Below are 14,122 nucleotides of genomic sequence, written 5' to 3'. Positions count from 1 at the left end.
ATAAATATAGATATATCTATATTTATGTGTAAGTGTGCAGTAATGCCAGTAGCGTGCAGCAGCGTGCGTGCGGTGGGCGTGTGTCGCAGTGGCTGGAGCATTTGCAGCACGGCTTGTCGGCAATAATAGGTGAAGGAGAGTTTATTTAGCATTATATTTTATTGAAACGCTCCAAGTGCCTGTGCTTCAGATCTGTGTCTACGACACCGCAACGTTTGACGTCAAATGTTAATCGCGTGACTGGAAGACGCAAAACAATGTACGACACGGCAACAAGTCGACCTTTTAAAACGAGCCGCACATCTGTTGCCATGGAAACGAGATTGTGCATTTGTCCTGAGTCGCTTCGTCTTGGCTGATAACGGGACGATAGATTGGAACAGGTCTAATTGTTCTGCTGCTGATTCCGAATGCATTTGTATATGACAAACTCAGAATTTCTCCTTCAGGAACTCGTACACTTGTTCGTACACCATCAGCATGATAGCTCCACCTGTAAACACGAGGACATTAATAATGATAACACTTGTTCATAACACGGCTATTGTCGATGACCCTAAAGTCACGTTTTTAATTCTAATAAAACTTTACTTTCACATAATTATTTAACTTTATTGCAATTAATTCGTACCGCTGACAAAGAAACTGCTATTCAAGATGTTTTACCCCTTTCAGTTTGTGCAGTAAACAGCGTTTTACTCGCTGACTGCAAAGGCGGTTTTACACAAATCCAGTTTGGTTAGTGGGAGTAAATATCAAACATACCTGGTCCTAATCTCATGATCTTTGGCACCCAGCCTTTAAACAGTGCGATGGCTCTGCAGAAATAATAAAGCAATTTTTCAACAAGCAAACAAACTTAATAAAATATTGACGGGGCGCCCTTTTCAGTTTCTCTAAATAATCGACCATGGAAACACAATTCCACATGTTCGTTTACTGCCTGGTAAAGCATTTATGTTTAGGAGCGAAATTTAATGCATCTTGGGCGCGATTTCAGGCCTCAACTCTCGCTGTACTGCACTGGAGGCTGGGAGGATGCTGCCATGCACGATAAAATATCAGGTGCATAAACCGCGAAGCTTCCGCAGATGGTAGCAAAGAGTTAACCAAACCATATACCCCTCGCAATAAAGCACGCATCCTCGTCGCAAGAGCAACATCTTGCAAACACTTGCACACATGATCACGTCTTTCCACTCGCAATTTAACACTTTTACGCTTTCCTTTATGGGCAGTTGACTTTGAGCACCGTTATAAAGTTTAACACATTTATGTCGGGCCATAAAAATCCCCGTGCGTGCGTTACAACGTCACAGACGCTTCCGTCCTCGCAAATTTGCTGGCAAATTAATGTTTTCCTGGCATTATTTCATGACGACGCTTTTTCCGGTAAGCTTTAGATGATGGTGGATTGATTCAGCATGTGCGGCCACGTATACCTGCAGGCTACCATGCTGCATTACTCCGTGTTGCCATCAATGTCCGAACGATAACGTTATTATCATAGCATTTCTCTTGTAGACACCACCGACAGGTTTATTTTTTTCGGGGCGCTATAACTCGAGTGGGGAGGACGGGGTATGCCGCTACCCCACCTCCTCGCTTACCCCCGTTTGCGCTACCTTTCTGCCTTCGTGCCTGTCTGTATATCTCCCTGCCTGCCTACCTGTCTGTCTGCCTGTCTGCCTGTCTGTCTGCCTGTCTGTCTGTCTGTCTGTCTGCCAGTCGCTCCTTCGTTCGTCCGTCCGTCTGTCCATCGGCCTCTCTCTCTCTCTCTCTGTCTCTCTTTCTCTCTCTTTCCCCTCTCTCTATTATGATATAAATATAACAATAAGCAAAGATCTCTTCGATTATGCGGTTTTATTTTAAAAACATTTGTATAAAATATCTCTCTCGCAGTAATGGTTATCGTACCTAGTACAATAACAATAAACAATTATTGCTATCAATTATTAGTTTTCTACCTTTCTCGTGCTAAGGTTCATAAATGGTATATATCTCGCTTGCATGTGTGGTTAGAGAATTGCACTGCACTCTGAACAGATCAGAAAGACGATTTATAACTTATGACATTGACTGACGTTTTGCTGAACCACATTAATGAACCACATTACCACATTAATGAACCACATTACCACATTAATGAACCACACTACCACATTAATGAATTATATCAAGAGTAAGATAATAACCAATTATCTTAACCCATCACCCCTTAATGGGTTATTATCTTACTCTTGACTATATGCAGTGATTCTAACAACAACAACAACAACAACAACAACAACAACAATAACAATAACAATAACAACAACATCAGCAACACCAATAAAAACAATACAGCAACAGAACAATAATAATAATACTGAACAAAATTCACACGACGCATGTAAGTGGAATTTCACCACAGACATACGGGACACAACAGCCATTTCCACAACAACTATTCCAGTTATACTCTCCAAATGGTGGTGGCGTAGGGAAGACATAATATAAGCGTAAATTAAACGGTATTAAAACGTAAACAATACATTGAGCAATCTTTCGTTCATCACTGAAGCAACTAGATATTGAAAGCACGTCAATCTTGCTAACATGCACAGCAATTGTTAGTTACAACGAACGCTGAAGAGGGCGACGATCGTGACAACCAAACGTGATAACGTGAACTAAGCACACACTAACACATAAAAGCCGATACACTTAACGACAACACATCAAACGTGACACGCAGCTACCACACCATTTTCACCGCAGGTTTTGCTTGTGGCAGAAAGGGGAACTAATTTCTAGAATAATCTCTAATAATTTGTACGAAGATTGCGTCTATAGCGCAATTCTTCTTTGCATGTCTAATAGGTTAGTTAGTTTAATCATTGCTGGCCGTGTTCGAAAATAGCTGCAATTTCCACAACAGGTAAACTATGGAATAGGTACACATCTAAACAAAATATAATATCTACACATCTATATAACTATATCTACATGCACAATGATAATCATTGTCTCCATTTTAACATCTATTACTGATTTCACACATGATTCTTATGCCCAACTCGGCACAACTGTGCGAATTGTGCTGCTTCTGTATCGCAATTATTCTTCCGCCACCTCGTATGATTGACATATAGATTACCGGGTACGTGAAAACTATCGCTACTGTGGGATTAGCTGGAAGTCTCTAGTTCTTCGGATCACAGGCACTTATAAAATATAATGCTAAATAAATACGAAATCTATTTACTACCAAAGTCTTAATGTTTCTCTACTCTTCTTCACCTATTATTGCCGACAAGCCGTGCTGCAAATGCTCCAGCCACTGTACTGCACACTTACACATAAATATAGATAAATATATATAATAAATAGATAAATATAGATATATCTATATTTATGTGTAATTGCTGCATATGCAGGAGCGTGACAGCAGCGGCGTCGGGGTGTGTCGCAGTGTGGAGCTTTGCAGCACGGAACTTGTCGCAATAATAGGTGAAGGAGAGTTTATTTAGCATGATATTTTATTGAAACCCTCAAGTGTGCCGTGCTTCAGTATCTGTGTCTACGATCACCGCAACATGTGACGTAAATGGTTAATCGCGGACTGGAAGACGCAACGATGTACACACGGCAACAGTCGACCTTTAAAACGAGCCGCCACATCTGTTGCATGAAACGAGAATTGTGATTTTCTTGAGTCGTTCGTCTCGGCTGATACGGATGATAGATTGGAAAGGTCTTTTTCTGCTGCTTGATTACCGAAGCATTTTATATGACAAACTCAGAAGTTTTCCTTAGACACTACGTACACTTGTTCGTACACATCAGCATGACCGGGGGGGGGGGGGGGGGGGGGGGAGTTAGCTCCAACCTTCAACACGAGACATTAATAATGATAACACTTGTTCATACACGGTATTGTCGATGACCCTAAACTGTCACGTTTTTAATTCTAATAACTATTTCCACAATTATTTAACTTTACTGCAATTAATCTTTTACCGACCGATCAAAGAAATGCTATCACGATGTTTTACCCTTTCAGTTTGCTGCAGTAAACAGCGTGCTGTTCATTTCGCCAATAATAAAACAGAGTAAAATTTGTACATCAGATATCTAAACTTGTACGTTTTAACATAAAAAAATCCACTTTTAAACTCGCTGACTGCAGCGCGTTTACACATTCAGTTTGGTTAGTGGGAGTAAATATCAACATACCTGCGTCCTAATCTCATGATTCTTTGGCCCAGCTTTAAACAGATGCGCATGGCTCTGCCGAATATATAGCAATTTTTCAACAAGCAAACAATCTTATAAAAATTGACGGGGCGCCTTTTCAGTTTCTTAAATAAATGCGACATGCAAACACAAATTCCACAGTTTCGTTACGCTGGTAAAGCTTTATGGTTAGGAGCGAAATTTTAATGCATCTTGGGCGCGATTTCAAGGCCTCACTCTCGTGTACTTGGCATGGCGGCTGGAGGATGCGCAGCCCGATAAAATATCAGTGCATAAACCGCGAAGTCCGACGATTGGTAGCCAAGAGTTTAAAACCAATATCTACCCTCAGACATAATGAGCACGCATCCTCGTTCGCAAGAGCAACATTCTTGCATACCTTGCCACACATGATCAGTTTCCACTCGCCACATTTAAACTTTTACGCTTTCTTTAGGGACAGTTGCTTTGAGCACGTTATAAAGTTTATCACATTTAATGTCGGCAATAAAATTCCCGTGCGATCCTACAATCGTCACAGGACGCTTCCGTCCTCGCAATTTGCTGCATTAATGTTTTCCTGGCATTATTTTCATGCGACGCTTTTTCGCGCAAGCTTTATGATGGTGGATTGATCAGGCATGTGCGCACGTATACTGCAGGCTACCAGTGCATAACTCCGTGTGCCATCAATGTCGAACGATAAGTTTATTATCATACATTTATTTGTAGAACCACGAAGTTATTTTTTCGGGGCACGCTATAACTCGAGTGGGGCAGGACGGGGTATGCGCTTACCAACACCTCCATCGCTTACCCCGTTTGCGCTACCTTTCTGCCTTCATGCTGTCTGTATATCTCCCTTGCTGCCTGCCTGTCGTCTGCCTGTCTTTGCCTGTCGTCTGCACTTGCTCTGCTCTGTTTGTCTGCTCATGTGTCTGACTGTCTGTCTGTCTGTCTGCCTGCCTGCCTGCCTGTCGCGCGGTCTGCTGCCTGCCTGCCTGTCGGTCGGATCGGTCTGCCTGCCTGTCTGTCGGCTCGTTTAGTCTCTCCGTCGTGTCTGTCTGCTGTGTATCTGTCTGCCTGTCTGTCCTGGCTGCCGCTCCGTCCATCTGTCTGTCTCTGTGTTATGTACATCTGCTGTCCACATATGATACATCTTTATTGCCTACATCTTCATCTGTACTGTGTCTCTGTCTAGCAACTAAATATTTCCAACTATCTACCATACCATGATGTAACATTCTTTTTCTCTCTTGACTTTCATACAAGTTTTATCCTATAATCATACTATAAGCACGCACCCACATATGCGGTGCCCACCACGACCACGCAACGCACACACGCCACGCACGCGACGACGCACGCACGCACGCACACACACGCTCACACACACACCTAATCATGTTATAGTACGTCATTGTTATGACTTTTTAATTATTATAATTATTATAATTTTAGAAATAGCATGAGTATTTCAAAACACCATGCTATGACGCCATTATTCATGTTTGGTTCAAACATTGGTTAGGAACGGGGTCATGCTCAGATCCCTCAACTTCACATCCATCAAGGGTGTAACGCCACGTTTGCACACACAAAACCCACTCTCAGATCGTCGCTCCCTTTGACGGATCTAAGCGGACAACACAACTCTTACTAGCAATGGATTATATATTCTTAGTATATTACATTATAATTCTATAAGCCATGGTTACAACATAACCATTACTAGCCAAAGTATTATATATTTTATATATCACATTATAATTCTATAAACCCAAATGCCGATCTCTATGTCGCGTGGGCCGCATACTAGCCAAAGTATTATATACTTTATGTATTACATTACAATTCTATAAGCCAAATGCTGATCCCTACGCAACGTGGGCCGCATACTAGCCAAAGTATTATTCTATATTCTATATATTACATTACAATTCTATAAGCCAAATGCTGATCCCTACGCGGCGTGGGCCGCAATACGTACCCTTCCTCCTTGAACACTGTAACCATGGTGCGGAAGCACGTCCTGTACTTGATGACTCCCGGCACAGGCTGCGGTCCCTGTATCCGACTCTTCGCCACGTCGAATGGGATATTCACGGTAGAGGCTAGAGTGCCCGCCACCAGGCCGATCGCAAACTTCCTGCCAAACTCTGCCTTGGGGTTCTGCACGAGGAAGAAGCAACGCGACGGCGTTTCGTTAGAGCGGCAGCTGCAGATGGGGTTCGGAGATCAGAAGTCACAGGGTTCTGTCGTTGGGAAACGTCGTGAGTAGGTATGACTAGCAGGAGTCAAGAAGGGTCTGCATGTATCTTCACTTCAAAAGTTATGGCCATTTCCTCCCTGAATTATTGTCGTCAGGGAAAACCATCGCACGTGAGGCATCAAAGTTTGCGTATTTTAACATTTGCTACTCACATATATAATCTTAGATAATCTGAGAATTAAAACGTCAATGATTAGACATGTATACTCTATCTTTAGAATTATGCCACCTGCTATTCAACACCACACCTCAAACAGTGCTCTCAAATACAACATTCACGCTAAGATGAGTGAATAAAAACAAAATTTGATTAACCAAATTACGTGTTTTTTAACACTCCTGATGTTAGATATATCCATCTCCTGGTACCATGCCATGCTACCTCTCCCTCTGCCCCACCATACCTCATACTGTGGGAAGGCATCCTTTATGTTGTGATAGAATCCAAAGTAGATCATGTTCCACACTCCGTGCCTTCCGAGCGTTGCAGTCAGTCCCTTGTTAAGACCTTGCATGCCGTATCCATCCTTCTTGACGACTTCTCGGGCGATTGCGAATGCACTCTTTTGCTGCAATAGAAGGGTCACACCTACTATAGAGGCAACATTGAGGTGCACTAACTAGGAAGATCAAAGCTAGCGAAGGCTAACTGATGCCAGGCATACAACCACGTACTACCAAGTGTATGTAAAAATAAATTAGCAAAGAAATACTAATTGTAAGTGGAAACATTGTATAATAATAATTAGTGGCAAGGAATATGATCACTGTTATTTGTAGAGCATGACCTGCTCTTCTAACTGACGCAATGCACTATTTGTTCAGTAGTAAGACATGGTCTTTTAAACTACCCTTTCAAATGCTTCACATATCAGAGAACGAGATGGACAAATAATTTTTTGCATGTATAGACTCTCTCATACTTTGCAGATTTAAATTAAAAGGAAAGTGTTTGAACACTGGACGCATTTGCACCCCAGCACCCGCTGCACTGTATTATAGTCACAACTAATCATAAGTCGTCAGAGCCATTCATAGGCCCCAAGACTCATCTAACGGCTCTCCAGTTAAAAGGCCGTTTCTCTGGCCGTTGGCTGTCTTCTCTCATCTGTTACATTACCAACATTTGATTTCCTACCTCTCCTAAAATCACGTCGCGTTCTGCCTGCAGTCTCACTTTGACCACTTCAAATGGGTTGATCACTATCGCCTCCGTAAGCCCAGAACACAAGCCTGCCATCGACAGTCCCTAAACGATAACGACTTCGCATATAACACACAGAGGCACTGCAAGCCATCGCAGTTACGTACTGTAAAGAAATATTTTTTTCATCGCAGCGAGACAAGTGAGAGAGAAGCAGAGATGAAAGGAGGAAGAAAGCGAGCACGAGAGTTTCTAGTTGTGTAGACAATAATTATATATACCTATTATATTCTCATATTCTATATTCACCAAACAAACATGAGAATATAATAGATATATACACTTGTCTTAATTCATCGATTTATTGCTTAGATATAATGTAATTCTATAAATTCTCTCAGGTCAAGCTGTTTGAGGAATGAATAGATTTAGCATGTCGCATTGTGCTACCCTCTGGTGGCAAAGAAAAATAATACTATATTAGCAACTCAATCTTACCAGTGCATTTGGAGCCGGTTCACCAAACGCCCAAAACTTCTTATATTGCTCAAATGTAAAAAACTGCAATATAAAAAAGATGCCATAAAATTAATTAATTCTTAACTTCTAATAAAGCAATAGATAAAAAACATTAAACGTAGAAACGTGGAAATTTACAGCAGAAGCGAACGGTTAATTGCAAAGGAAATCAATGCAACCTGACCCAGCCATAGAAACAGAAGCTGTCATATACTTCATAGCTCATTAGTTAATAGTTATTCTGGTTTCAATAGGTACCTGAGATGTTTGACACCTTCTACAACAATATGACACTGCTTTGTCAGAGTATACGTTCTTTCCATGGACAAACACTCGGGATTACAGCCAAAATGTACTGAAACATGGTGACTAACTACACAGACCTGTAGAAAGTGTACCGACCACTAAATGCTAAAAATTGCAATTGAAATACATTTTACCTTTGTGGCTCTCTTCGGAGTTTCTGCAAGGATGGGTGGCAAAATACCTTTGTAGAATGATGCAATTCTGAAATATTATTGACGTGCATATCACTGGTCAAGTTATTGAAGGTATGGCATCCTCATTTGCAATTTCAAAATGGGCGATTCACACACAACATAAACTAGCCTTACATAAACCGGCATATCCTAATACATTTAGTACATGTCCAATCCATTCCGATCCTGCCCATTTACACATTTTGACAGGTGCGGCGGCAAACACTTTCCACTGTCCACGTTCAGGAGCAAGTTGCTTCATATTATATAGGGTTTTCTCCACTCCTGCTGCATCTTGTATCAGGCAATCTGCCCACGTTTTCCGGGGCAAGCTGTATTCTCCGTAATCTACCAGCAGGAAGCCTGGACATGGTGGATATTATAACCGGACATCGTCTGGTCTTGTTTGGTTATGCCTATTGTTTAGTGAACAACATGGTTATGTCTTATTTATAACATACAAATAATTTTTTGTCCAGCTGCATAAACAAAGCTGTCCTGTCGCAGGCACACTCACCTGATGACAACAAACAGAGGCTGACTGTGCATTGCTACAGCATCTTATATGATAGAGCAGGGGAGCTACAGGCCAAAGACAAAACTGAACACGTTGTGGATTTCAAGAAGATACTAATCTCACTCTCACGATAAGTCCAATTACATACTTATAGTTATACACCAAATTTGCAGTCAGGGTCTTTATATTTAAAATTGTTATATAATTCATCGTTAACATACTTCAATGAGTAAAGTTATAAGGCACTTAGGCACGTACATTATCTGTACCAATTCAGGAAGTGTATATTTGCCTGTAACTTTAAGGTACTTGATAAATGCTATATTACCACAGTAGGACTCACAGACAACACACAGCAAATGTACGATAATTCATGTAGGTCTAACTTAATGGGAGATGGAAAAGCAAGTGCCTTATATTTCATAGGCGTGTTCATCTTAAGTTACACTTTCCACTCTCCAGGTGCGGCTTCTGCCAAATCATTATAATTTACCACAGCACACAATTGTGCATGTAGTCTGCACAATTTTGCCGAGTTGGCAACTTGGGAGATTGACTCAGTATAGCTGAGAGGGTCTATGTCCCCCAGGGCACTGCCGGAACGTACCCTGGGTACGGTCCGGTATACCGGAACGTACCCTGGTACTATCTAATATGCCGGACCGTACCTTACTACCTCGCCTACTCCACTAACAAGTCTAGGGAGTCGCCTACGCCTACTCCCTAACCCTAACCATATCAAATAGTTACATGGGTACGTTCCGGCAGTACCCTAGGGGGACATAGACCCTATGAGCCTCAGTATACCCTCTTTGTTTTACTCAATACCAGCTAGACCTGCTAAGGGTGTTCAACCAGCTTGCTGGAGGTTCAGTGAGATTTTGCTGGAGAATTGGTCATTTTGGGAATATAATGCTGGAGGTTCAGAATATTTTCAAACATAACCAGTTTCTGAACATTTGGCTTTAAAATATGTATTTGCAGTACATATATTCTGTTAGCAATCGAAAAAAATCGTGCGTGCGTGCGTGCGTGCGTGCGTGCGTGTCTTATGTAATAGTGCCATGTACATAATATATGTGTCTATATATTATATCACTCCTGGCTAGCATCGCACCTCATCCAGATAAACTTGTATTTATGAGGTTCACTGCCTTATTAGCAGCGGCCCGTACGGACATATATATCTTAATAATGCATACATGCTGTACATTTGCGGGGCTTCCAACTAGTTACTGTTAAAATAACATAGTAACATAGTTACTTTTAAAATAACATAGTAACATAGTTACTTTTAAAATAACAGTAACATAACGATAACACGCGCTGACAATTCTTTACATGCATATTTTTTAGACTATAAACAAAATAACGCTAGGTAATAATATGATGGATGTGTGGTACATATAACAGAGAAGAGAAACATATTCGTCTCTACCGATATTAGACGCTCTTCTTACTCTAAATTGAAAATGACATTAATCTCCGGTAACGAATTGCAAGAATTTTATACCGAGTAAACGTAATTGGTAATAGTAATTAGTATTCCGTAAATGAAAGGCTACCCATAATCCTAATTCTAACTCTAACTAAAAGTTTGAATTTTTTTTTTCATCCGCTTGAAGCACTTGGCTGCATTTAGAAAAATATTACAAAAAAGTTAAGTACGAAAAATCGCTCCCGTTCCCAAATCGTGATTTCACCACAGCTGTTACTACAATCTCCGCCGCCATTCGTAATATAATTCTATCCCCATGTTTACCTCTCCGCGTCCCTGTACTTACACCGTATACTTTTACATCTTCGTTTTGATTTCCCACAGGAAAAACCCCGGCTCGTACAGCTGACCCATCGTGGGAAAGCGTGGGCTATGTCGGTAGGGCGTCGTTAGCGATGCCCTGCCTCCGGAAGCGTCGCGTAGAAACCTGACACATGCAGGAAGAACAGTAGCGGCGGATGCTGCGAGAGCGCGTGTTTACGCTTCGGGTAAAATGGAGGACACATGTTGGCCAATTTGAGAGCCGTGTTGCAGCTGGTAGTGGTGCTGGTAGTGGTGCTGGCGGTGTAGGTGCTGCTGCTGCTGCTACTGCTGCTGCTGCTACTGTTGTTGCTGCTGCTGTTGGTGGTGGTAGTGATGATGATGATGATGATGATGATGTTGTGTGTGTGTGTGTGTGTGGCATGTACGCATGTGTGTGTATGCTTGTGCGTGTGTGCGTGTGTTTGAGTGGGTGGGTGTGTGCGCACGGGTGCGAGTGCGCGTGCGTGCGCGCGTGCCTGTGTGTATGCACGTATGTACGTATGTAACGTACGACCGCTTCAACCCGTACAACTATTAGCTGAAGTCAGTGGCGCTGGCTTCATGCTGTACACCTATCCGAGATCGCGCGATCGCCATCTTGTTTGACACTAGTTTCACCCGCTCTTCCGCCAACGTGAAATAAACCATCGAATTCCAGAAAACCTGTAGTCTGGTGCTTAAAGTGATTACGTCACCGTAAATAGTAAAAATATAAAAATAAAGTCATTCTGTTCACTTTTTATGGTTAAATTGCTGCATTATACATCCTGTTTTACTATATTGTTCGATGTGAACATACACTCGTGACTCATACATAGCCCATAGCAAGCAATTAATCTTGGGAACATTAATATCAAATCGTCCGAGTTTTTTGGATTTTTAACTAGTTGAGAAACAATCTTATCAGGTAAGAATTTGACGATACGTTTAGTCCCGTTAGTTCTTACTTTTAATGTAAAAAAATGGCAACAAAAATTTTACAAATTTTACCATAGAAAATTCGTGACGTAGTCAATTTAAGGAATAGCAAAAGAACTAAAAACTAAATACCAACAAACGAATAAACTATAAACTACCTAAATAAAAACTAATAACCAAGCTAATAACAAATCAGTAAACTATAAACTAGATAGGGCCTATATATGGAGAATGAAAACCAACCACTAGCAAACTAATAAACTGTAAACTATATAAATTATAACAAAAGAGCTAATATTACATTACAGTTCTTGATTATAACTAATAACGAATAGATGCAGTGTCTACGATGCGACCTTGCTTGTATTTGCGTGACCTCTGCGTGCATTCGGTGTGCCGCCATCTTTACTTTACCTACCGCTATCGCGCGATTATCGCGGCTCATGCGTCTGTAATTGTATTACTGGCTAATGCTGTTTAAATTAGGCGACGGTTCCCGCTTGGTAAACAAGGCGTCATCCCAGCACCTATTATAAGTCATGCGTAAGGGGAGCGCGGCGAACAATGGGTTATACGGGCGGCCATATCTCACCGCAGAGATACGTGTGGTTGTGCGTGCGCGTGCGTGTGTGTGGTTGTGTGGTTGTGTGTGTATAGCTGAGAGGGTCTATGTCCCCCAGGGTACTGCCTGAACGTAACCTGGGTACGGTCCGGTATACCGGAACGTACCCTGGTACTATCTAATATGCCGGACCGTACCTTACTACCTTGCCTACTCCACTAACAAGTCTAGGGAGTCGCCTACGCCTACTCCCTAACCCTAACCATATCAAATAGTTACCAGGGTATGTTCCAGCAGTACCCTGGGGGGACATAGACCCTATGAGCCTCAGTATACCCTCTTTGTTTTACTCAATACCAGCTAGACCTGCCAAGGGTGTTCAACCAGCTTGCTGGAGGTTCAGTGAGATTTTGCTGGAGAATTGGTCATTTTGGAAATATAATGCTGGAGGTTCAGAATATTTTCAAACATAACCAGTTTCTGAACATTTGGCTTTAAAATATGTATTTGCAGTACATATATTCTGTTAGCAATCAAAAAAAAGAAGACAAAATTAAATTTTAAGGCATAAAAAACTTTAATTCTGAAGGGTAAAACTTAACTCTTGATGATTTTTTTCTTTTGCGTGAATGCGTGAGAATGCCTAGTGCATGCGGAAAAAATGGGTCCAGATGCGTGAGTCTCCCGCAAAATGCGTGAGACTTGGTAGGTCTGCAGTACCTTCTGGACAGCAACGGACAATAAGCTTGCCAGCCAAATATCTGCTCAAAAATAGTTATAAGTAATATGCCCAATATACCCTTCTTTTGCGTAGATCCTTCGGAAGCAATCTGCCAGGGATTTATAGCGCTGTGGATCATCCGGACCCCTCTGCACTTGAAATCGCGTTTTTACGAGGTCAAGTGGGTGCATCAATGACACCTCAACAAGTCCTACATGACAAACCAGAAAAGGTTCCTGGGTAAACAGTAAAAATACATACCTATAATCTATCTTGTCTAGTAACAGTAATCAGTATCTTGCATATCACCTCTGAGTGTCTTGTCTAAACTAGTAGTAGGCTATGTAGGCTAGCCTATACTATAGTATGCTCGTAGGGTCTATGTCCCCCTGACCTCTGTTTGACCTGGCTCGTTTAGCTATTTCTGACTAACCCTAACCCTAATCCTAACCCTATATATATTATATATTACTATTAGTATTAGTCAGAAATAGCTAAACGAGCCAGGTCAAATAGAGGTCAGGGGGACATAGACCTTATCTGCTAGCCTATACTTATAGTAATCCCTAACACCAATTTATAAGGAACAGAGTACAGTCCATAGGCTACAGCATTTTACTGCATCTTTTGACTAAAAATATAAATTATAACAATACAATACTAGTTTACACATATTCATATTGCAAAGAACTTGGTCATTTTTTCGACCATGAGTCATGACCATGAATCGATGATGAAGCTGAAATTGAACTATCTAGACTGGAGTGAGTTAGCACACGAAGTTAGAGTGAAGTTAGCACATGTTAGATTTAGCTATAACCTACCAGCTGACCCTCCTGCTACAATTTGCATGCCTGCCAACTTTACTAAGCCATGGTTTTTAGCTGTTACAACAGTTACTTGTTCAGATTTAAGATCTGAATTCTTTTCTGTGGGCGCTGCCATGTTTGTGGATGACGTCACAGAACAGG

General features: G+C 41.5%; 1 protein-coding gene across 1 annotated transcript; it reads right to left on the bottom strand.

Annotated features, from left to right (window-relative positions):
• Positions 1-120: 120 nt before the first annotated feature.
• On the bottom strand, positions 121-14,122 carry LOC106807113 (mitochondrial 2-oxodicarboxylate carrier-like). The gene is made up of 9 exons (XM_014809374.1): positions 13,976-14,122; positions 13,230-13,362; positions 8,594-8,660; positions 8,133-8,195; positions 7,629-7,739; positions 6,895-7,059; positions 6,209-6,390; positions 766-818; positions 121-493 (listed from the first exon to the last, which is right to left on the bottom strand). Exons 1-9 carry the CDS (start codon positions 14,094-14,096, stop codon positions 432-434), a joined length of 957 nt encoding a protein of 318 aa, XP_014664860.1. The 5' UTR covers positions 14,097-14,122; the 3' UTR covers positions 121-431.

The sequence above is a fragment of the Priapulus caudatus genome, unplaced genomic scaffold (assembly GCF_000485595.1).
Source record: "Priapulus caudatus unplaced genomic scaffold, Priapulus_caudatus-5.0.1 Scaffold196, whole genome shotgun sequence".
NCBI classification, from domain to species: domain Eukaryota; kingdom Metazoa; phylum Priapulida; class Priapulimorpha; order Priapulimorphida; family Priapulidae; genus Priapulus; species Priapulus caudatus.
The sequence above is the reverse complement of the archived record's forward strand: the minus strand, read 5'-3'. Positions and strand labels throughout refer to the sequence as shown.